The sequence below is a fragment of the Chlamydotis macqueenii genome, chromosome 2, assembly GCF_036417535.1.
Source record: "Chlamydotis macqueenii isolate bChlMac1 chromosome 2, bChlMac1.mat, whole genome shotgun sequence".
Classification (NCBI taxonomy): domain Eukaryota; kingdom Metazoa; phylum Chordata; class Aves; order Otidiformes; family Otididae; genus Chlamydotis; species Chlamydotis macqueenii.
The window spans coordinates 161,833,841-161,858,448 of record NC_141557.1 but is presented as its reverse complement, the minus strand read 5'-3'; the positions used below and the strand labels follow the sequence as shown (position 1 = coordinate 161,858,448).

Here is a 24,608-nt window from a genome sequence, read left to right as displayed (position 1 = left end):
TCATGCAAGACCCACCAAGCTGCCTACACATTGCTGCTCCTGGAGTCAAACTCTAAGACTGTGTGGCTCCAGCTCCAGCTGCAGTTCAAAGACTGAGTTCCTCCCCAGTAGACACCGATAATGAACAACTTATGTTCTCTGCTTGGAAACAGATGTTCCTTCCCCTATTTTAAAATTCTCTTTTGAGAAACTGCTATTGTAATGAAATCCCAGAGGGCAAGCAGGATCCCTGCTGTGCTCTGCACGTATGCAGAAACAGTCCCTATGCCAACAGATTATGAGTTCTGTAGGTAAGGAAAAGAGGCAGTTTTATTCCCAATCTGTTGACACAGAGCTGTAGGACAGGAGAATTAAGTCATCCAGTTGTGACCTGCATGTGGTCACCCAGAGAGTGTGGCAGAGCAGGGAGCTGAGTGTAAAACCTCCTGCCTCCTGGACCAGTGCTGTGGCTACAGTCACAGGTTCTCCACATCAAATTGTGGTTCAAAGGAGGGTTTGGGGCATGCAGTGGGAAACTTCTACCTCGACTACAAAACAACAGTGCATATCACAAAGCAGAGAGGGAGTGTGTTCACTTCTGACCTCCCCTTCCTCCTCCTCTGACCTGTCAAACCTTCCCAGTCTCATCACCCCTGCAGTCTCCCTAGGGACCGCTGAGGGATGCTGTGGATCAGAGATGCTCTTTAGAAACACATTGATTGTCTGGCGTTGTCTTGCCAGTGAGTGCAGAAGCAGTTCTCAGGCCAGGACAGAATAATCTAATCCTTTTTTTTTTTTTTTCCTTTTTTTTTCTTTTTGATGTTGCTTTGTTACAACATTCTTTTTTACCAGAGTAACCTATTTGCACTGGGAGATTTTAATAACTGACCCAATTAAGCTCAATTCTTCTGTTCAAATCAAATCATGCCGGCATGTGATACTTTCTTGAGAACAAATTGAGTGGGTTTATTTTTAGCCTCTGATGACTCCCCACCTTTTTCCTTCCCCTGCAAATTAACAACTGCAATGAGACCCTTCTGGTTTTGAACTGTAGCAGGACTCAGTCCCTGAGATATGCCTTTTCCTTTTGAGCACTGTGCAGGCATCAGCCCCTGCGGAAAGAGAAGAAAAGGTTGGGCTTGTTCTGCCAGGGCCCCAGCTGGCACACACTGAAGCTGAACTAAATCTGCGTCGCTCTGTAGACACCACCAGACAACCCGGTGCTAAGATTTTCTATGGTGAGGGAGAGCTTTGTGGCTGAGTTAGAAGAGACTCTCACGCGCCACTGCTAATTGAGAGGCACAGCCTGTAAGGAGAGGTGATGCCTTTTATTAGAGCATAGCTGGGGAGAGTGAATAGGCTGTCTCAGGCACACAGCCTCTTTCTCTGTTATCTTCCAGCTAAACGGGCTGAAACTTCCACGCTGGAGTGCTTTGGCTTTTATCTCTGTCTTCAGCAGTTTGCAAGGGAGTCTGAGGGTCAGTTGCCCTCAACATAGCAGATCCACCCCTAGAAACATCTGCACCAAAACGGCTCCCTCTATGCCGAGCTCCAGCCTGTCTTTTAAGGAGACACCCCCTTCCATTAAGACCGCCAGGATACTTCCATCAGAATCTCTCTTGTCTCTCACTGAGCTACTCAGACAATTAATTACCCTTTCGGACAAAAATCAAGCCCCATTACGATCAATGCAGTCTGACTGCCAACATCACATAGGCCATTGATTCCCCATCAGCAATTTCACCAGGAACTTTATCTGAGACTGAGACAGAAAATTAAAATGGTGCGCAGGCCTTTTTTCTGGCCTCTTTACACTGTGTGAGAGACAGACGGAAACATTCCCACTTGCGAATATTTGCTCCTGCTTATTTTTCACATTAAACCCTAGGTTTTCCTACAGCTTGTCCTCCATTCAAGCTTTTGCACCCTTTTTCTCAAATGGATGCTGCTCTCATGGCTGTAGCTGGAGGAGGGTGAGGTTTGGTAAGGCTCTGACAGATGTAGACATATCTATCTTTTTTTTAAAATTATAAGTGGTATGTGGGTCTCTCGGAGGCTAGGTAAAGGGTGGGAAACCACTGTAGCATCCTCAATACTCAACTACTTAGTAGACTCGAGACTCTGATATCAGTTTTTGCTACCAAAAAGTGTGTCTTTTCCTCTTACGACTCTACAGCAATGAAAACATAAAGGTTAGACTGGTGAGACTTACGAAACATTCACTGAAATTAGCGTGATTATGCTGGTACAGGCAAGAATTAAATCAAGCCCTTGATGCATCTTGTGCCTGGTTTATTAGCAGGAGATGCATCTTGTGCCTGGTTTATTAGCAGGATCCAACTAGATCACAACTCCTTGTTGCATTCAACTCTCTGACATAAGATGCTCTTTCCAAAATCCCTGTCCACATCATGCAAAGGAAAGCAGGAGGGGTCTGGGGTACATACCAGGACACTTTCTGTCATTGCATTGCTTATACTCTTCCTTGGGACCCTGGCAAGTCTCTCCACCGAAGAAGGGCCCGTAGCATACGCGATCACGTCTCTGAGTCCCACCTCCACAAGTGGCGGTGCAGCTGCCCCACACTCCCCAGGCCTGCCATTTCCCATCCACTGGAGACAAAAAAAAAAAGAGGAGAGAAACAGCCTGTCAAATCCCAAACATAATCTGCAATGGGAGGCAAAGTCCCAAGGTGAGCACTGGAACACAGGGTGAGTAGAGTATGGCTTGGTGGGATGGCAGCTATCCAGCCTTGGATCTTTGTCTGATCCTCAATAGACGTGAAACCAGTGTGTGCTCTTTCCCATGCCAGCAGCCCCTTAATAACTGAAGGGTGTTCTTGTATTTCTTCTCACTGTCCTCATCCCCTGCAAAAGCAGCCCTATCTCTTCCCTCGGGCTCAGATTTGGGGCTGTGCTCATGAACGCTCTTCAGGTGGGCAGGGATTCAACCTGCCTGGTGGCCACATCTACCAGCCAAAGTCCATAGCTTGAGTTTGGTTGCGATGTACAAAAATGTTGTATGTATGAAAACAGACCTTCCCAGAGAAGGTCTGGCCTAGGGATTTAAAGAGATCAGCAGAGCCCTTGGGCACAAAACCATGAGGAAACTTCAAATAAACTTCCCTCCAGTCATTAAAATTGCACAGTCATGTCATGCGCCTTGGAAACAGGTTTAGGATGTTGTCTCATTCCATTGTATCTTTTCCCAACATCTTCACAGATTCAGTGGAAACGTAACTTCTTTTACGTTAACAACGGCATTTATCAAAATGCTACTTCTTTTACATTAACAATGGCATTTATCAAAGCACTATAAAAACGTTAATTAGCCTGCACAACAAGCCTGCAAGGTAGGGAAACGTTACTCTGCTGCATCACAGATAAGAAACAACAACTCAGTGACAGAATTGGAACAGGGACCTAAGTCTGCTGATTACTATGTGGGTTTTAATTAGGAGCTGACACATCACCTTGGGTCAAAAACCTCTTTTTGGGAGGGTGAGGAATTCTTCTTTTCTTCTCCAAGAAGTAGAAGAAAATTATCAAAGAAGAGGGACGACATTGACCTCTGGTGCTTTCTTTGGTGAGACTGTATGTAGTGGAATACATGACCAACATTGGTTTGATAGCACACTCTGAAATCAGGGGGTCAAAGTTGTCTGAAATAGTTAGTTTCTTGTTGTTTTTGAAGATCTCCATAAGTTGTAAAGAAGGAGTGAGATACTTAAACACTCAAACCTACTAAACACCGCATAGGAAAGTCCAATACCTCTGTTAAATAATGCTTATGCTCTGATGCTGATGGTGATGCTATGAGAGAGGATAGGCATTCTTTGAGGAAACAGGTATACCTAGCTGAAGAGCTACTGGCTTCTATGCTTGTGGACTGGAAAGAACAATACTTGCTCACCTGACCAAGTTATAAGACATGCCTCAAAGAGTCGAGCTGTTTCTGGCTGCTCCTGGTCTCTCAAAAAGGGGAGAAAGACTCTCTGCATCTCAAGGGGTTCACTCTTTCTCAGTCTAACAGGGATGGAGGACCCAGGAGGAGCCAGGGAATGGGCCAGGAGAAGTATGGCAAGAAAAATTAGTTGCTGATCAGTCTTTAAGGCTTCTGGATGTTCAGGTCAGAATATTTTCCACACCAGCTGACCCAATTAGTCCCTTTGTAATGGCTTCCCTCAAGACTTCTGCACAGAAAGGAGGAAACTACACATCCACCTCTGTAGTGTCTGAGAAATGCAGACTTTTGGTGTTAGGTGTGCTCTGGTATCTGCTTAAATTTTCTCTACTTCTCTTGCATGAAATGGCTCTCCTGGAGCCCGTGGTCCATGGTATGAAGACAAGGTGATTATTCTGAATTTAAGGTGCTGAGTACAATAACTGGAGCAGTAGGAATTATTACTATTATTATTGCTGTTATTGTGATTATTATAATATTACTCACAGCTAGACGAGTAAAGTAAGTGACAAGTCTTAGACAGGTATGAATAAAGGCTTCATTGTGCCAGACCTTGTCGTAGATATGGTTCAAAGCTGTGACACAATAGTGCTTGCTTCTGTGTTTGCTTCAACTATAACTAGGAGTGGTGAATTGGTAGGAGAAGAGGAGAAAAGGAAAAAAAAGACAGAAGGAAAGTTGAAGCGTTGTGGAGGCATTGAAAGGGTTTCATTGATATTTAGTTTGGGTTTTTAAATTATGTACTGAAAACTGATATCTAAGTTTAGAAGGACGAGTTCCCTGTCAGTAGTCACTCACCTCTCTGAGGTGTTCTGGAGCTTTTGCCAACTGCAGATTTTGGCTTGCATGACCTGTTGGTGTGATCCACAACCTCCTTGCTCCTACATTACTAGTGAAAACTATGCAACTCTTCCCCAAAGAAAATAGGAGAGGATTTTACAAAAGCCTACCTGGGACTGCAGAGAAGGATGACGCAAGAGAAAAAAAAAGTCATTTGTCGCTGACCTGGACATTGGCGTAGGAAGCAGTTCCTGGTCTCCACCCAGTGTCCTTGGCATTCGGCTCCCCCGTAGGAGGGTCCATTGCACTCCCTCGTCCGCTGCTGGGTACCGTTGGAGCAGGAGGCTGAGCAGGAGCTCCAGCTCGACCACTCATTCCAGTTGCCGTCCACTGAGTGGCCCAAAGAGAGATAACAAAACTGAATGTGAAAATCGCTCCCACTGGAAGGAGGCATGTGCAAAAGTCTCTGGCCTTTGGCTACAAGGGGCTGAGGCAGGGGGTGATAAAATGGACTCATAGAGCACGAAAGAGGGCAAGGGTGATAAAAAAAAGTTCAGACAACTGTGGCAATGGCAATTTGTCACTGCCCTTTGCAACCTCTGACAGATAGGTTATGGTGCCATAACATTTCAATTTTTATGTCCATACTCTACTTAACACTGTAAAAATTGGAATTATTTATAATAATATAAAAATCAAATCTATTAATATTGGCAATTATAGCATAACATCAAAACAGAGAGCGTGGATCATGTTTTCACTGAAAATTTTGAAGGAATCAATACATTACCATGCCATTTCCCATTCTGCTCAATCATCACTTTTTGAGGGATCTTATTTTTCACCAAAACAATGTACAAGTCTGCAGAGAGGGAACTTTCTCAAGCACCCAAATACTCTATTTTGCATTAAAGCACACATAGAAACATGAATCACAGCATTATTCACATGGATTCACGCTGCTAGCTGGGAAATGCTTGGAGCAAAGGTATGCCTCAACAGGAAACCACGAGCAGAGTGCATGTGTGGTCAATGTACTTCTCTCAGGGCAGAATTAACACTGACACGCTTGATATGCCTCTACACAGCAGTGTCTTTGATAATTAAATAAAGGAGGGAGGAGGATGAGAGGTTATGATAGAGACGGGGTTGGGGAGAAACATGAATACATCTTATTAGCACGGCACAGTGTGAGGCATTCCCAAGTGTAGCAGTTGCACCCTAATTGGTCCCTGATCAACACACCCATCACCCAGTCTGCTATTCCTGGAGAGCTTTTTTCTCATTAGCAGCGGTCACCGTGCTCTGTTTAGCTCTCACTAGCTGCTAGCGCTCACTCAGTGAAACAACCCAAATCCCTGAAAAGTCTGAATTCTGGCTCAAATCATGTTGCTGTAGATTGCAGTTCATTTTCTTCGACTCTGTTTGTCAGTCTAAGAAAAATATATGCAACCTGATGCTCTGAGTAATCTGCAAGGACTTGAACAGCCCCGAATAATCCCCGTTGCAGTTGAGCAGCTTTTTGTTTGCAAGCACGTAAAAAAAAAGTCAAAAGCGTCCAAATGAGCAACTATTAACTCAGAGAGGGTCATGTGAGCTCAGAAGGTGTGAAAAAATCAGGCAGGCATAAAGATACTTCCAAAAGGTTCATGTTTATAGTAATCCAAGCTTGATGTTTTAATTGTGCATAAATTCAAGGCATCACATTAGTGCCTGTCAGTCCCAAGGAGATAAAATGCAAGAAGTGGTGACTGACAGGTGATTCCTTTCTAGAAATGATCCAAAATTGCACAAAGTAGATCCCACCAGGTATAAATTAGTGTGGCTTTTCTGGCTGAAGGTAGTGGTGCTAGTTTCATTGAACTGACTGTATCTGACCTTCATTAGCATTCCCTATGTTGGAAAAGTGAGATTGCATTTATCAAAGTAAGTGTTGCATTTACCAAATAAGTTGCATTTACCAAAAAAAGAGTTGAATTTACCAAAGCTACATCCATAAATTGCTCATTCAGTGAGGGATGGGGAACAGGTAATTTCCTTTGAGATGAGAGAGTACTTCTTTATGGACTATAATTTCAAAGATATTTGAAAAATGGAGAAATAGAGATGGCCATGGTGCACCTCCAGCCATGTGCGCTGACGCAAAGATGTCTCTAGGGCAAGATGCTGAGGGCTTTCCATCACAGCCGCAGCAAAGACTGCTCGGTGCCATTGTCACACCACAGCATGAGTCTATCAAAAAATGTTCATTGGAGTCTGGCTGGGGTAGTCTATGCAGAGACTGGCATTGTCTTCCCCCTTCTCTCTCTCTCTCTCTGGAGGACTTGGGGCTCAGCCTGTGATATTTACTGCTCAGGAGGAAAAAAAAAAGCTCTGTGGTCCCTGCAGCAGAGCATTTTTATCAGTTGTAGCAATAAATCCTCAGAGCGGGGCGGTAATAAGTGATACAACTGTCTGGTGTGACAAGCGCTGAGCAGCATCCATTGTTGTGCTTCAATGAGTCCCCCAGTGCTGCGCTCATTTGGCTCTGCAAAGCCACTGATTGCCTTTGTGGCATTAATTAGAGCTGAAGTCTTGCAGTCGGGCTGCCTGTTTTTTCCATCACTGTTTTGTTCGCTGCAGTGTATTCACATATTTATTTGTATTTAAATTAATTATGGATCAATGTTAACTCAAGGTATGCTTTATTGCCCAAGCAATGCCAGGTCTGACTTCTTCAATTTGTCTTTTTATGACAAAGTCAATTTCGTGCCTAGGACGTTTTTATTCCAAGTAGAGTCTTCTGGACCACAGCCAGAAATCCAAGGATAGTTACTTAGGGTGAAGGCTAGGTGGGAAATGCCAGGAGGCTTCTCACAAATGTTTTCAGAAAGTTCTCATCACTCCCACAACCCCTCTTCTCCTCTGGGGATGTAATAATGTCTCATAATGATTCTCATTAAGCTGGAAAAATGTCAGTGGATGTTACCCTGGGAGAGAAGAGGAGTGTTGGGGAGCTGCCTCTTGTTCAGATCATGTTCACCAGGACACCCTGAGTTAAATTAACGGGGACTCTGTGATCAACTCAGAGCCTGTCTGCTCCAAGGGAAGGAAGGAAGCCACAGGAGCTCAAGTGGATTTCCAGTGTTAAAAGCCATTTCACAGTGAGATTTCTTTCTGATATTTCAAAGCAAAACTTGAGGAGTGACATTTGGAAATGAAATCTAGGGGTAGGAAAAAAGTAGTTAAAAATATTCAAATATGTCATGGAAGGCTCTCAGGAATCTCTTAGTCCATCTCAACACCCAAAGCAGGATCAAGTACAGGGAAAATATTTATATATAGTGAATTAATGCATTTAATCGCCAACAAGTAAAACTATTAATTAATGCCAGGACGATAACAAGCCCAGTCAGGCAAAATAACTTTAAAACATTCACTGGAGAGAAAAGATAAGAAGCTTAAGATGGTCTTGGAAATAGTAGTGATGGCTGAGCCAGTCCAGATCCATCCCATATAGCATGTCCTCTGAAAACTGTTACACAGAGTAAATCAAGCCTAAGACAATGCTTAGCTGAATAAGCCCAGAAAACACCTCTAGGTTGCTCCTCCAATGTGTCCTTTCCTTACAGAGGATCATCGTTGGGACAGTGCAGACTGTGTGCCAATTCAGCTGAGGTAGCTACAGACCCACTTGATGAGCCATGTGTGGGCATCTTCAGAGTTGGGGAGACCTGCTGGAGGGAAGGCTTTGAATCTCTAACTGCCTTACCTGGGCAAAGTGCAATGTTGCAGAACTTTGTTTGCTTCTCCGGGCCCTCACAGGGGTTCCCACCAAACTGCGGGGGCTTGCATGTACGGGTCCGATCCCTGTACCCTCTCCCACATGTGGAAGAGCACAAGCTCCATGGAGACCACTCGTCCCAGGTGCCATGCACTGCAATCAAAGCAGAAGAAGTAAGTTTCCTTTCCAAAGGAGACCTGAAGACGTAAGCGAGCCCACAGAGCACAGCATCTTCCCACTCAGAATGAGAAACGTATGAGAAATGAGTGTGGGAAGGCCAAGAACTAACCAACTCAAAATGTGCGAGAGGCATATTGCATATTTTTTTTATGTTTTGGTATTGACACCAAGTGTCTGTTACTTTCCAGACTATTTGAAACAAATCACGATGCATTTTTAATTGACCTTAATTTTTCAGATTTTTGAGCCAAGAGAAAATGATATTTTTTGAGCAAAAGATGCAATTAGCTAGAGAGCAACAAAAACCCCACCACCCTTTGGGAAGCAGAATCACCATCATTTTGTCACTTCTTCCCCTTATTTCCCTCCCTCAACACATCTTCTCATTGAATTGTCAAAGGTTACAGCATTTTCAAGCTCTCAGAAAAGCTGCAGTCTGTCCACTAATTACTATAATACGTGAATGACACCACAGGGGCAAAGCTTGGGAGACTTGGAAGAGTAAAATTGGATGGGCAACATGCTCAAACAGTGCTCAGGCCATCACTGGTAACCCCTGGAATTAGACATCTAAAGCCTTCTAATCTATATTAATCTAATCTTCTTCAATCTAATCTAATCTAATCTGGCCAGGTTATTTATGGAAGGTTAGTCACTGTAATCTCTGGAGGCCAAATGTTACAAGAATGTACTGATGTCTCTTAAGGGACTTCATCCTTTCCAGCTTTGCTGGAGAAGCCAACACCAAATCAATAACGCTTCAGAAAAAAAAAAAAAAAAAGGTACTTTTCCAGTCCTTTATCAGTTGTTAACAGTGACTGACCCAACAGTATCTGGAACGGGTGTTCAAATCTAATGTTTTGCAATTGTCACCAGGCATCTTGCATGATAACAGATAACTAGAGGAGGAAATGCAGGGAAGAGTACAGGAAAAAACTTGGTGGCTTCACCATTATAAAATCGGTTCTGAACAATGATGTTACTGGTCAGGAGTTGTGAATAACATATCTGGTTTAATGGCATAATTCTTTAAAATAATGTCCACTTTTTCATCAAAATTGTGGAAGGAAGAGTATGAAAAAAGAGACGATGGCTGGTTCAATTCATAAACATACCAGCAATCTGAGTTTTTAATGATGATTTTGCAATGGTATGCCCAGCGTTGGCATCTGAGCAACTGAAAGTGTCAACTGGTACTTCTCTTTCCCAGTCTGCCCCATGCTTGGAAATCTCCCAAAGGGCATATACCTTTCAGATATACCATGCTCATGGCCTTTAGGTAGCACGGAATGGTCCATACCATGCAGAATAAGTGCCGGTCTAATGGTAGCTGGTCTAGCAAGGGTCTCTGTGTGAGGTTTTAGGGTAAAAAGAGAAGGAAGAGGAAACAAAAAACGTCTCCCTCCAAGTAGACATCACAGTAGAGATACCACCAGCAGTCGATCCTCTGTGCAGAGTGTCTCCCTTGCCCTCCTGCCCATGCATTCATGGAGCACGTAGCCTACCTGGGCAAACGGCAGAGTTGTTGCACTGTCTCTGCTCCCGGAGAGGGCCGCTGCACTGAGTGCTGTAGGAAGACGACACGCAGAACCTGGTCCTAGTCTGCCAGCCCTCCCCGCAGGTGGTCGAACACACACTCCACGGGGACCACTCCTCCGCCGCGGGGTCACCTGTTGGGGTTGGAGCAGAAGGTGAGGACGTGGCATCCTTGGTACCTGGATCTCCTGGGCAGTGCTTTCTAGGTTGTACTTCACCAGTTGCTGCTGATCTGTGAAGATGTGCAGTGTGACAGCAAGGGTGCAAGGTGAGAAAATTTAAAGGTTCACAATGAGCTAAAGGGTTTTTTTTTTGGGGAAGTACTGCATAGAGCTGTAACACACAGAGAGAAAAAAAGGGAAGGACACTGTGGAAGCATCGGGGCACTGAGCAGGTCAGGCTCCACCACTTGTGATGAGGTAGTGCAGAAATGTGTGAGCTGGGATATGTAGCATCTACTCAGAAACAGTACTAATTAATTAACGGTGATTAGACAGACATAGCAAATGTATCCATAAATTGAGTAGTTGTAAGGATTCAACTCCTTTCCCTGCCTTCTCACAGCCCCTACCAATGCAGGTTGGCAGAGGAGGAACAGACAAAACAGAAGAGAAGGACATGGGCTGAAGTAGTCCCACAGAGTTTTCTCCTGTCATCTCCTTCACCTGTGGAGAGGATCTGCTTTGAACACGTGACAGAGAGCAAGGCTGACTGTTCCAGGGCATCATAAAGCCCCTATCAGCTGCTTACCTGATGGGGCACTATTGGAAAGGCAACTGAAAGTATCCGATTGAACAAGAGTTGGGAGTGGAAAGCGATGAGATGTGTTCCCTTTGTCATTAACATCTCTGCAGAGAGACAGTTACGCCAGGGGTGTTTCAGCTGGGCCACAGCCTCCAGGTGAGTCACCAGAAGTGTGACATGGGCAGGGAAAGGACAGTTTTCCATTAATTTTCACAGACATTACTCTACCATTGAGAAAATGCCTTTCTCCCTGGGATGAAAACAAAAGCTTACTCTCTTTCTTTTGTTTAAGCTCCGCATTGTTTAAGTTTTCAGATTTTTAATGGATTACTAACAATTACATGTGATAAACGTAGACTGGAACATTTGGCATGTATAGTGCACAGGCATATGGCACAAATAAACAGCAGCACATCTTTGAGGATGCACAGTAGAATGGCATACCCTTCTAGCAACAAGTTCTCCAGAGCATCAGACTGCACCATGTCACATCCCAGACACATCTACAGACTACAGATGACATAAGAAGGACCATGGCATTGGGTGCAGCAGGTAAGCATGACTTCAGGGTTCATACAACATGGCACAGCCTGAGCTGCCTCCAGCACTTGGACATGTTTTCTCATACCACCACCCCATTCCCAAAGAATGCTATATTAGACTGGCCAGCTGCATCATGGAGGATGAAAGAGACTCTAGCAGTGGGATGCTACAGCTCGACATCTCAGCCTGTTTGTAGGGCAGTAAGGGTCATAAACCAGCTGCTTGAAAGTCAATGTTAGTACAGGACATTGATGGGGACTGCAAGGGTTGGAGACCACCAAACTGCTTAATACTGCCTAAAGTTATGCCTGTCTGACTTGTTCCTCGAGGTGGTATCTTTATTTATTAATGCCTTAAGGGGAGTTTTCTGCGTGCAATGAAATTTTATGCAGGATTTCAAGTGTCTGTGGCTCTCATCAATTTGCTCATTAGGATTTTTGGTAGTTGTCTATGTTATTTTTATGTGTTATGCTTTTCAGTACATCCACTTCGAACGTCTCCAGTCATTCAGGCAATTGGTAGTTAAAATTATGCCCAATAATTGAAGGCTTGTGAATCAATATGTGCAGGCCTGTTGAAGGAGAAAAGTGTGGAGGAAGATCTATCCTTCATGTAAAATGGACAGACTTTCATTCCTTCATTACTAGCTGGACTTAGAAAGAGGCGGAGGTAAGGATGAGTCCTTCTCTACCTCACTTATTCCATTGCAGTGATTATCATGAGATGTAACTGCTTTGGTTCATTAAGACAAAGTTGCTCAACACTGTTTCCCTTTGTCTTTCTGAGTGTCCAGAGGGGGGACATGGGAAGCCTGCAGAGACACAGTGGCCTCCTCCATTAGCAACTCATGGCTTGGAGAACCTACCGTCCCACCGCCTCCTCACTCAGACCTGTCTGTGGTTTTGCAATCTCCATATTCAGACAAGAGTTACTGTGCCACTAGATGAATGAATGACATCTTTGAACCAAATTTCAATGCTTCTGCCTCTTTTCCCTTCTTTATTATTTTTGGCCTTTGCTTTTTCGCTGTAGAAATATCTATGACTAGGGGTAAATGCAATTACCATCTCTCATATTGCACTGATCCCTGGTTTTTAAATCCATAATATAGTTTATTTTACAAGTGCTAGTTGCTCCTTTGGATTTGCTGTCATTTTGAACTAATGATTTTGTCTCAGCCTACTGGGGCACTGTGTCCAGTCTGGTCTCAACCCTTGTGGAAATTCAACTGGTTTTCAAACCATGCCATACCCCGTTCTGAGATGCTCTCAGGCATCAGGACAACCTCTCTCCTTCTCTGCCCAGGAGAAGCAGAATATTGCCCATCACCAAAACTATGGATAAGAAGAGTTTCTGCACCCCTGTGGGTCAGACTGCAGCAAATACAAATTACAGGATGCGGTATCTTCCAATTATTTGTCCCAGAAGTGGATCTTGGCTCTGCTTTTGGATATAAGGGCAAGAGACTGCCATGCTCATTGGGTTTGAAGAACCCTTGTAAAACTCAGTACTGTCATATAATTAGACCTGGCAGAGATATATTCCACCACATTTGCCTTCACCCCAGAAAGGACACGGGGCCACGCACTGCCCTCCATCATGACTGGTGCCTGTAGACACATGTCACTGCAGAATTGACCTTTGATTATTCCTGTGATGCTCTAGTATAACTTGGGGATGAACAGGAATGTCCCAAAGGAGTTAGCAAGGGAGAGGACCCCACTGTAAGTGGGAAGATGTCCCTTTGCAGGGCTTGCTGCTGACACAAAGCCAGCTGCAGCATCTCTCCTGCAGCTGGAGAGGGCCCAGCAGGTGATGCAGAAGGAGACACATTGGGCATTGCTCCATGGAGACAGATTGCACAGCAATCCAGGATCCTTTCCAGTGCCTGGCCAACCCTGAGAGTAGCTGAGCTGGCCTTACAGAGAGCTCAGCTGGCTACGAGGTCCTCATCAGTTCCTGCAGTTTCTCTGTGATGCTTCCTCCCTCGGCACTAATGGAGCGGCACGTTGCTGTCATCCCTCTGCCAGGATTCCTTTTTTTTTGGTGTTCTCTGTCAATCTGACATCTCGTCATGTGCAGTCACTTCTTCATTCACATCCTGATGCTGGCAAAGACCTCCTGGACATAGTCTGTGGGCTGATCCGGGAGAGGCCTTGCCAGGGACCTACTGGGCTGGATCTTACTCTCGAGCTATTGCTGAGAGAGACACGTGGGCAGCCAACAGCATCGCAGCTGAGAGCACAACTGTGCCAGAGCCTATGGGCCAGTAGGACCTGCACACCAGGGCTGCCGAGGGCGGGCAGGAGAAAATACCAGTCTTCAACTGGGCAGGGCCATCCCCTCATCCCTAGTCCTTACAGCTGGCATCAACTATTTTTTGTATTTCTTATTTTTCTAGGTCTTCAGTGGATGTGAAATGGCTTATCCTCGACAAACTCCTCCAGGGAAGATAAGTGCTTTGCCTTGGTATTCCCAGCTAAAGGCTCCCTCTAAATCCCTTTCTGCTCTGCACCCTCTACCTGGTCTTTAGAATCACAGAATCATAGAATATCCAGGGTTGGAAGGGACATTTAAAGGCCATCTGGTCCAATCCGCCTCCAAGAAGCAGGGACATCTCTGACTAGACCAGGTTGTTCAGAGCCCCGTCCAACCTGGCCTTGAACGTTTCCAGGGATGGGGCATCCACCACCTCTCTGGGTAACCTGGGACAGTGTTCCACCACACCCATTGTAAATAATTTTTTCCTAATATCTAATCTGAATCTACCTCCCTCTATTTTAACGTCTTCTCCTTCACGTTTCTTCTATCCTGATCTGCTTGAACAACCTGGCTGCAGTTGCTGCTCCTGGGACAGCATCAGGAGTGTTGCAATCTCACGGCAGGGCAACACACATCTTTCTGTCTGGGAGTCCCAGGCCACGCTGCACTCAGGGATACCACAGCCCAAGTCAGCCATACTACAGCAGTGACTGGGATGGCAGGGAGTTAATAAAGATGTCACTGAGCCCAGATGCAGTATCCAGCTGCATGGCAGGAAGAAATGCCAAGCTATAAACATGACGGCTGAGCTACTGGCTGGAACAAAGCACTGGGGAAGCACCCAGGACCAGATAGAGCAGGAACAACAGAGGACATCACAGGACCTGCCTTGGAGTGGCTTCTCTTCCCCTTTCCATTTGGACATGTGTGACTAAGAGATTAAGCTCAGCTGCTTCATCGGGTTACAGCATTACAAACACCCTTTTGCCAGCCACCAGTGATCCCGCAGGCAGGAGAGCTGCTCCCACCAGAGGGACCAAATTCCCTACAGGGTGGCAAGGAAATTCAGACCATCTCCTGCCTCGTGTTGAAAGCCATAAACCCAACCTTTGCTCAATCACCCCCGGAGCCTTCACACCACAGTGCTGCTTCCCGATGCTGCTCACTGCTGCAGGCTGACAAAGTCCTGCTGAGTTTGGTGGAGCACAGCTAATTTACACTAGAATATGACCTGCTCTCCCTTATATCCTATTTCACAGCTCTGACTACTCAAATCACCTGTCTGAAGCCTTTCTAGAGCACAAACTCTTTGCAAGTTCACTGGGCGACAATTTTAACCTGTGACCAGTGCCCCTTGCTTTGCCTTAGCCCCGTGATATGTTGAGCTCCTGCCACAAACAGCAGTTGTGAAGACAGAGCACAAAACATCTCCAGATTGGGCCTGGCATACATCCAGGTCCAACTCACTCCCACCTTCCCAGATCACACTCTCTGATATTACTACACATTTTTTTTCCCTCCTATTGCAGGAGGGTGGAAGGTCCTGCTGTAGAACCTACCAAATACAAGTCCTTGCACTGCACTGAAGACCTAGCGACAGAGAAAAGCAGTCCTGTTCTCTCCCCATCACACCCTGCACCCCTCCTCCTATGGTCAATGGGAAGGCATGACATGGACATCAGCAAAGAGGCCATATCACAGTAAGATCAGCGTTGGCTTAATGAACCGTGGCTGTTTAGGCTGTTCAGACAAATCAGTGACTTAGAAGTAGGCAGGGTAGTGAGAAGCAGTCTGTAAGAAGCATGATCTGGTTAGAGTTTTGCATCTAACCCTTTTTGAATTCTCTGGCAAATGGCAAGAACAGAAAACCCTGTACAGCAATGGCATGGGAACAAACTGGGTGATGATCATCTGCTCAGTGTGTGACTTGTTGGATGAGCCCACACTAACCTGGGAAGAAAAGGGTCATTGGAACAGCAAAGTAAGTCAATGCAATCAGCCCAGCCCAGCCGGCAAGTGCAGTGACCAGGCAATGTGCCAGCTCCAAAGGCTGTTGTGGTAGGTCAGAGCTTACCTATTTGAGGTGCAGGGTACCCGTAGTGCTGCAGTTCGTCAGTGTCCTCTCGCTTTCTGTTATCTGTGGACCTCAGCGATTGGCTTCTGGAATTATAGCGTCCATTGGCTATGGCAAGGTAATGGGTCATGTAAATACACCTTGGTTCACTCTGCAAGATCTTTCACTACAAAGGTTACACGTATAAACAACAGCGACCTGCAACGTTCGGTTGACATCACCACCTGCTTTCCAACCCCAGCACCCCTGGCCACCGGCAATCCCTGAGGCTTTAGCACCGAGCCAGTCTGCAAGACTCGGACTGGCTGGCAGTTCAACCCCTTGTTTCTCAGTGAGACTTGGGACCATGCAGAATATGATCCCTTACACCTGGTCTTTAATCAATTGCAATGAATTTCTAGGGTGTCTGTTCTCTTTGCTGTGCCTGTGGAGGATTTAGCCCTTTCAGATGCACTGACAATGAGTCTCGTCACTCCTAGAAGTGTTTTGAGATCTACAGTGATGACTGGCAGTAATTTCTGGTGGAAAACTCAGCCTTGCAACCAATATCTACTTAGCAATGCTCTGTAGAATCACCAGGAAATGCTGAGTCAGGCAGCGAGGTGAGGGCCGGTGAAAAGGAAAGGGATAGACTGAAAGAATGCCTCCTTCACAGATTTTACCCTACCACCAGCAACAAGGAGAGATGAAAGTCTGGTATCAACAAAATGACTTTTGTACCAACAGGGCTATGGTTGGGCACATTTCCACCTCAGGTGAAAGAGTAAAGCTGCTGATCCTGGTGTCCTAACTGAAAATCTCCCACCAAAGATCGTGATGTTGAGATTAGAAGGGAAATAATGCATTCACTGTAAAATAAAGGCATTTAACTCTTGACTGGCAGCTAGCACGTCTGTTACTTCCCAACCCACATTTCTGCCAGCTTTGCATTTGCATCCCGTGTGGATCAGCCCTGTATTTGCCACAGGGGAAACCAGAATTGCCATTCTCTGTGGTGTTGGGCACATTGCAACCCTGACACGTGCCCTCCCGAGTAAAGAGAGGCACCACCAAGCAATAGCAACCAAATCCCACCCACCAGTACTGTCTGCTGTAAGTCAGGAGAGCTCAGCTGACTCCGCCAGAGTCATGCAGAATAACAGAGAGCAGAGCTGAGCCCAAGTAATCTGTGATCTGGCAACCAGTTTGTTTCCAAACAGCAAGTACCAGACAGAGGATCTTTCTCCCCAAGGAGGTAAAACAGCCAGACATCTTTTCAAGAAGTACAAACTGCCAAGAGATGATGGTGACAAATTTCACCCCAGAACTCTGAGAAAATTAATAAAGGTTAATGAAGCTTCAGTGTGGTGGCAGGAGTCTTTATTGACATCCAAAAAGGGAAAGCAGAGGAGGGAGAAGAATGATTCAGAGAGTCCCTGCTAGGAGCCAGACTTTATATTCAGCAGCTTGGTTGATAGAAGAGGACCATCTAGTTTGTGAAACTATGTTATTCCCCATTACTGTTGCCTGAAAGCAAGGAACCTAGGAACTGGTTACACCAACTCCCCCAAACTTTCCCGGCACTGACTGGTTGCAGGCTGGAGAGGATGGGATGGAGCAGTCACACACCTGCCATCATTGAAGGAAAGTCAGACATCAGGACTACAAACATCCTGATATTTGCATATACCTTCATTTTGTTTGGCTCTTTACTGGAATTAAAAGGACCTAAATTCTGTGTTTCTAGTAACTACAAAATCATGGGGCTTGCATGTGAGATGCAATTTTAAAAACATGCCAACCTCTATCTAGCTTTCCAATATCCAATGTCTTGAGTTTGCTTAAGGGACAGGTTAAATTAGTTCCATATTTTAGACGCATCACAAACCCTGCTCCATTCCCACCATGGCTATACACATGCACTTTCATGCTATCTGAGTCCCCTTCATGAAAGCAAGCAAACCACAAGAATACACAAAATCTCCATCTGCAGTAAATCCCAAAGGTTTCCCAGAGATTTGTTCAGGCTGAAAGAAAAAAGAGGGGCTGGGAAACAAGGAGTAGATGTGGAGCTTTGATGGCTTTGTCAGCTGCTCAGAGCAAGGAAGGTGACAAGGAAAACCTGAGATTGAATATCCCAGAAGCAGCCAGTGAGCATGGATGGATGGATGGATGGACAGAGAGAGAGCAAGCAGGAAAGATAAAATAGCAAAATAAATCTTTTAAATGCAACCTCAGCATCCTCGACCTCCTCTCACCAGTTATTTGAGCTTCATGTTATTGGTATCTCCTAATGCCTGATCCTGGTCTTGAAGGAGCTGTACGATTTCGTTTGCTCCTTGGTGAACATGACAATCCTGCACTGCTATTGCTCATCCTAATTAAAGGTGATCAGGTCTAGTGGCTGAATGTGCAACCCTTCCATCTTTCCCCAAGCCTTCCTCAGTAAAGACTGCCTCCAGACCCATGCTGGAGTCATTCTGTCGCAGCAGACAGGATGCCTCCCCTTTGGAAAAGGTGTTGCAGAGAAGTAGGTCTGTCTCCATGTAACACAAAGCACGGCTTAGATTTAACCCTGACAGTTGCCTTGATTATACGTAAAAAATCAACTGTGATTCTAAACAAAGCAGGGAGAAGCCAAGACCCTTGCATACAAGGTAAAGTTGATGCAAGCGATGCTTTGCTGTGGGTTTTATGCACCTGAACATCACGGGGTGGAGGCCAAAAATGAAGAGACAGTGGGGAACTGTTGGATTTCAGCAGCCCGCTTCCCACAGCAGAGTCATTGGAGAGGAGTAATGCCAGGATCAAAGGAAAACCTAGACTTGATTTACATCCCAGCTGTATAAATGTCATGAGGATGGCACATTGTTGAAATAACCAGTACCTTGGAGAAGCTAATATGAGGGCTAGATGCCCCCCATAATCCCTTCGGAGGGAGTAAGGAGATATTTCAGTTGCAAGCGCAGGCAACATGTGAGATTTGGAAGAATATAGCTCAAATGTGGGTAGGGAGGAGGATCTTGCAAGACTGGCAGTAATGGGAAGAAGCAGCAGGTGACAAACACTTCTAATGAGAACATGTAATGTGTCAGACAGCACCTTGCAACACAACCAATGGAAAAAATATTGAATGCAATGAGTTTGCGTTGTTGTGGGCCAAGTTTTTAACGTTCAAGCATGTCTCACCAGAGCTACACACTCTTCCCTCTATACTTGTTCCCCAACAGAGGAGGCAAAGAAAAGAGCAGGATCACGGAAGTTATTGAAGCAAGCTGGGGTGGTGGGAATGAAGAGATGGATCAGACCAAAGAGTGGAAAGGGATTATTAAAAAAAACACCCAATAATTGAAATAAGTTAAATGTATCTGAGGGCAGCAAAAGTGAAGGAAAAGGTATTTGCTGTGGAGTTTCTGGGACAAGTGCTGAACAGCTGCTAAAGGAGTAAAACTGCAAAGTGCAGAATCACTAACAACCCTTCACAACCAAGATCTCAGCAGACATAGAAAAGAGTCATTTTGGAGACCTCTGGATAAATGGCAATTGCACCAGGTAAGGAAATGGCCCAAATAATTTTGGTTTGAACATCTGAGATCTGTGAAAGTGTCACTAGGTGAAATGCGTGACTCCCAGATACGAAATGTCTGAACCACCATTAAAAGGGGGACAGAGTCAAGTCCCTGCCAGGAGCAGCAAGTACCTATAGGACAAGGTGCTCTTCCAGCTTGCAAAGAATTCTGGCCTGGCCTAGGTAGAATAAAGATGCTCTCACACAGGCACAGGATATTTTAGCTCGATAGTTGCAGCAAAAAGGCTATTTTTAATGAAAATCAGGGGAGGCAGAGAATGAGATTGAGGTTCAGTCTTTTGAGTGTCTTGTGGAACATGCATTTCTTCACACCACTAACAGTTATACGGCTGAAGGGACAGATCTTGAACTCACTTGATGCTGGAATTTTAGCACGGATCGATAGGATAGGACTGTACCAGCATCACTTCTGCATCTGAGGGCAGGATGCGTCCACCCCTTTCCTAGCTGAGAGGAGACGTGTCTGCTCGATCTGCATATTCATAAATGTCAGGGATGGTTTAGCATTGCCTCTGCCAGATGGGATGGCAGGTTTTCAGCTGGCTCCTCTGCCGATTTTCGTTCACCAGGAATAAATGCAAGCTGCCTGATTGTTCTTGCATTTCTCCATCACTGTTAAATTCCAGTGCCAGGGTGAAGCCCATGACATCCCTCCTCTGGTTTGGATGTTGTCCTGCCACATTGCCCATGCAGCCTCCCCACGAGAACCTTCTGCATGCCAGGTTGTGAGCAATGACAGCTTTTAGCACTGAGCAGCCAAGAGGGGCCACCGGAGCAAGGCAGGTGGCCCCTTCCTTCCAAAGGGGGTGGACCTGGAGAGCTTCTCTGCAAGCGCTTGCCACCACAGTCAGGTTGGCTTTTTTTTTCCTCCCTCTGTAAAACAGCAGCTCCTGGCCAAATCCAACAGATGGAGGAAATCTCCCCTGTCTGTGCCAGAGAGGAGGATATCACCAGGTCCTTTGCCTCTAGCAAGGAAAAATCAGAGTTACAACAAACACCGAATGTTGTCCTTCAGATTATGTCTCTTGAGCTGAACAGCTGCCATGAAAAAAGGCTCTGTCTAAGCCAAGCTGTTGTTACCAGACAAAGTTTACTTTCCAGTTTGGGATGAGCCTTCATTACAGTTTTTCTTCAGTGTTTTACATCTTTGGGGTTTGCCCATGGAGATGACTTACCTGGCTCACTTGCTGTTGGGCTTGAGTAAACAAGCTTCCCTGGGGAAATTTAGCCAGATGAAGATCATCAAGCAAGAGATTCCATTACAAGAAATAGCAGAGATGGTGACCCAAGAGAGTGGAAAAACATAAAACCAATGTACAAGTGGAACCTGTGGAGTCATTCAGCCATCCCTGTGCTGTGGTTTCAAACACCGCTATGGCCTCCAGATGATGTCTTCAAACTCAACTGTGGGAATCGTGTGGTTATACCTATATTTCGGTGACCAAGCTGCCAGAGGTCACACCTCTTGGAAAGGCTGAGAACCACCATTCCCACTACTGCATACTGAGACCTGCTGAAGGTCTATCTGGGGCAGCTCCAGAAGAGGAAAGATGGCAGGACCTGGAGAACGTCCAGCTGGGGTAGGAGCTAGGTGACAAGAAAGGTTAGATCCCTCTAGCACATTTGCCAGGGCCTGAATCTGAGGAGCTGGGTCCCCTCCTTGTTTGTCCAGCATGGGAGGGGCACTCTAAAGAGATTTTTGCCTATTGTCCCATGTGTCTCCATATTCAAAGAATGGCAACATCCACAAAGCCCCCTCTACCCACCCACAATGCCATGTCCATATTCTTCTCGTTCACAGCATTGTCCACCAAGACCGGCATGACCCTTCCTGTGGCTTCATTCAGGCACACTCAGGCCTCACAACTGGACCTCTTTTCAGGTCCAGCTTCCTGGTCCCTGCCCACAGATGGATGCATCTTACTTTCACTGCCCCAAACCACAGCTGCATTATCATTCCAAAGTCACCAGTAAGCGTGGGGGACATAGATTAAACTTCCCTAGTGTGGGCGAAACTCAGAGGGAAATCAGCAACTGTGAGTCAAGGAGATGAAATTCAGTATACTAGAAGGTTTTATTAAAAAAAAAAAAAAGCCTAATTGCAGCGTGACTTAAATTTATGGAAGTGGTAAAAAATGTATGAAATCATTTTAGCCCTTATTAGAGGAATAAATTTATGTTCCTCTATTTGAACTTCCCCTTATCAGGAGATACTTCTCTGCCTTTGAAGACAGCTGAACTTTCCCTAGTTATTTGACTAGTCGGATTAGTTATTCAAACATTCTCTACTATGAATTTGAAATAAAAAGAAGGGAATAATTATAATCAGCCATTTGCTTGCATTTGCTGGGATGAGCTGCTTCTGCTGTTGTTTTTTCCTGTTCATTCCCCTTTCAGCTCAGCTAATCACAGAAACCTGGTGGGATGACTAGCACAACTGGAGTGCTGCAATGGATGCCTATAAACTCTTCAGAGGGGATAGACAAGGAAGGAGAGGCAGTGCTGTAGCTCTGTATGTTACGGTGGGTTTTGATTGTCTAGAGCTTGATGATGTTGATGATCAGGTTGAGTGTTTATGGGTAAGAAACCGGCAGATATCATGGTGGGAGTCTGTTATAGACCACCCAACCAGGATGAAGTGTCAGATGGGAGAAGTCTCACAATCACTAGCCCTTGTTCTTGTGGAGGACTTCAACTAACCACTTGTCTGTTGAAAAGACAATACAGTGGAGGGGAAACAGTCTAGGAGGTTCCTGGAGCACATGGAAGATTTCCTGACACAGCTGGTGAGTGAGCCAACTAGGGAAGACATCCAGCTGGACCTGTTGTTTGTGAACTGAGAAGGACTTGTGGGTGGTGTGATGGCTGGAGGCTGTTCTGAGTATAGTGATCACAAAATGATAGAGTTTTTGATTCTTGCATGGGGGTCAGCAGAACTGCTACTTTGGACAGCAAGTCTGGAGGGCAGACTTTGGCCTGTTTAGGAGACTGGTTGACAGAGGTTCCTTGGGAGGCAGTCCTGAAGGGCAGGAAAGTCCTGAAGTCCAGGAAAGCCAGACATTCTTCAAAAAGGAAATCTGAAAGGCACAGGAGCAGACTGTCCTCATGTGCTGAAAGACTAGCTGTTGGGGAAGAAGACCGGCCTGGCTAAACAGAGACCTTTGGCTGGAACTCAGTAAAAAAAAAGAAAGTTCATGACCTTTGGAAGAAGGAGCCAGCAACTCAGGACGACTACAAGGATGTTGTGAGGTTATTCAAGGGGAAAACTGGAAGTGACAAAGCCCAACTAGAACTTAGTCTGGCTACTACCATAAAAGATAACAAAAAAAATGTTTCTAAAAATATATTAGCAACAGAAGGAGGGCTAAGGAGAATCTCCATCCTTTATTGGATGCAGAGGGAAACATAGTGACAAACAATGAGGAACAGACTAAGGTATTTAATGCCTTCTTTGCCTCAGTCTTTAATATTATCACCAATTGTTCTCCCAGTACCCAGCCCCTTGAGCTGGAAGACAGGAAAGGGGAGCAGAATGAAGCCCCATAATCCAGGGGGAAATGGTTAGTGACCTGCTACACAACTTTGACACACATAAGTCTATGGGGCTGGATGGGATCCACCCAAGGGTAGTGAAGGAACTGGCCGAAGTGCTCACCAAGACACTTTCCATTATTTACCAGCAGTCTTGGTTAACAGGGGAGGTCCCAGATGACTCAGTGTTAGCAAGTGTGACACCTATCTGCATGAAGGGTTGGAAGAAGGATTCAGGGAACTACAGGCCTGTCAGTTTGATCTTGATGCTGGAAAAAGTCATGGAACAGATCATCTTGAGTGCCATCACACAGCACATACAGGGCAACCAGGTCATCAGGCCCAATCAGCATGGGCTTATGAAAGGCAGGTCCTGCTTGACTAATCTGATCTTCTATGACAAGGTGTCCTGCTCAGTTGATGAGGGAAAGGCTGTGGATGTTGTCCACCTAGACTTTAGGAAAGCCTTTGACACTGTTTTCCATAGCTTTCTCCTGCAGACACTGGGTACTCGGGGCTTGGGTGGGCGTACACTTTGCTGGGTAACTGGCTGGATGGCCAGGTCCAAAGAGCTATGGAGAATGGAGTTAAATCCAGTTAGTGGTCAATCACAAGTCGCATCCCCCAGGGCTCAGTATTGGGACCACTTGTTTAATATCTTTGTCAAAAATCTGGATGAGGGGATTAAGCTGAGGGCACCTTCAGTAAGTTTTGAGATGACATTAATCTGAATAGGAGTGTTGATCTGCTTGACTGTAGAGAGGTTCTTCAGAGAGATCTGGACAGGCTGGATTGATGGATCAAGGCCAGTCATATGAGGTTCAACAAGGCTAAGTGGCAGGTCCTGCACTTGGGTCACAACAACCCCATAAAACACTACAGGCTTGGGCAAGAGTGGCTGGAAAGATGCCTGGCAGAAAAGGACTCGGGGGTGTTGGTCGACAGTCAGCGGAGTATGAGCCAGCAGTGTGCCCAGCTGGCCAAGAAGGCCAATAGCATCCTGACTTGTAACAGAAATAGTGTGGCCACCAAGACTAGGGAGGTGATTGTCCCCCTGTACTCAGCACTGGTGTGGCTGCACCTTGAATACTGTGTTCAGTTTTGGGCCTCTCACTACAAGAAAGACATTGAGTTGCTGGAGTGTGTCCGGAGAAGGACAACAAAGCTGGTGAAAAGTCTGAGGAACAAGTCTTATGAGGAGTGGCTGAGGGAACTGGGATTGTTTAGTCTGGAGAAGAGAAGGCTGTAGAGACCTTATTGCTCTCTACAACTACCTGAAAGGAGGCTGTAGGGATGCGGATGTTGGTCTCTTCTCCCAAGTAACTAACGATAGTTTAGAAGGTTTAGATTGGATATTAGGAAAAAATTCTTTACAGAAAGGGTTGTCAAGCATTGGAACAGGCTGCCAAAGGAAGTGGTTGAGTCACTGTCCCTGGAGCTATTTAAAAGACATATAGATGTAGCGCTTAGACACAGTTTAGTGGTGGACTTGGCAGTGCTCGTTTAACGGTTGGACTTGATCAAGGTCTTTTCCAATATAAATGATTCTATGATTCTAAAGCAAAAGAGGAACTGAGGATGAAAGTGTCAGAAGTTCACCAGCTCAACCCATTGAGATCTGAGTACTGACTGGTGTTGATGATCTGTCCCTTGCCCTCTGGAAAAGAGGACCTGGAAAGAGGCTG

General features: G+C 45.6%; 1 protein-coding gene across 9 annotated transcripts in view; it reads right to left on the bottom strand.

The window, feature by feature from the left end:
* Positions 1–24,608, bottom strand: part of ADGRB1 (adhesion G protein-coupled receptor B1) — a 201,212-nt gene that overhangs the window by 134,859 nt on the left and 41,745 nt on the right. For all 9 annotated transcript variants that reach the window (XM_086741346.1, XM_086741348.1, XM_086741347.1 and 6 more), the window contains 5 exons: positions 15,825–15,932; positions 10,171–10,335; positions 8,474–8,638; positions 4,948–5,112; positions 2,427–2,591 (listed from right to left, as the gene is read on the bottom strand). In XM_086741346.1, coding sequence (XP_086597472.1) covers positions 2,427–2,591; positions 4,948–5,112; positions 8,474–8,638; positions 10,171–10,335; positions 15,825–15,932 — 768 coding nt within the window. The remainder of the gene's footprint in view (positions 1–2,426; positions 2,592–4,947; positions 5,113–8,473; positions 8,639–10,170; positions 10,336–15,824; positions 15,933–24,608) is intronic.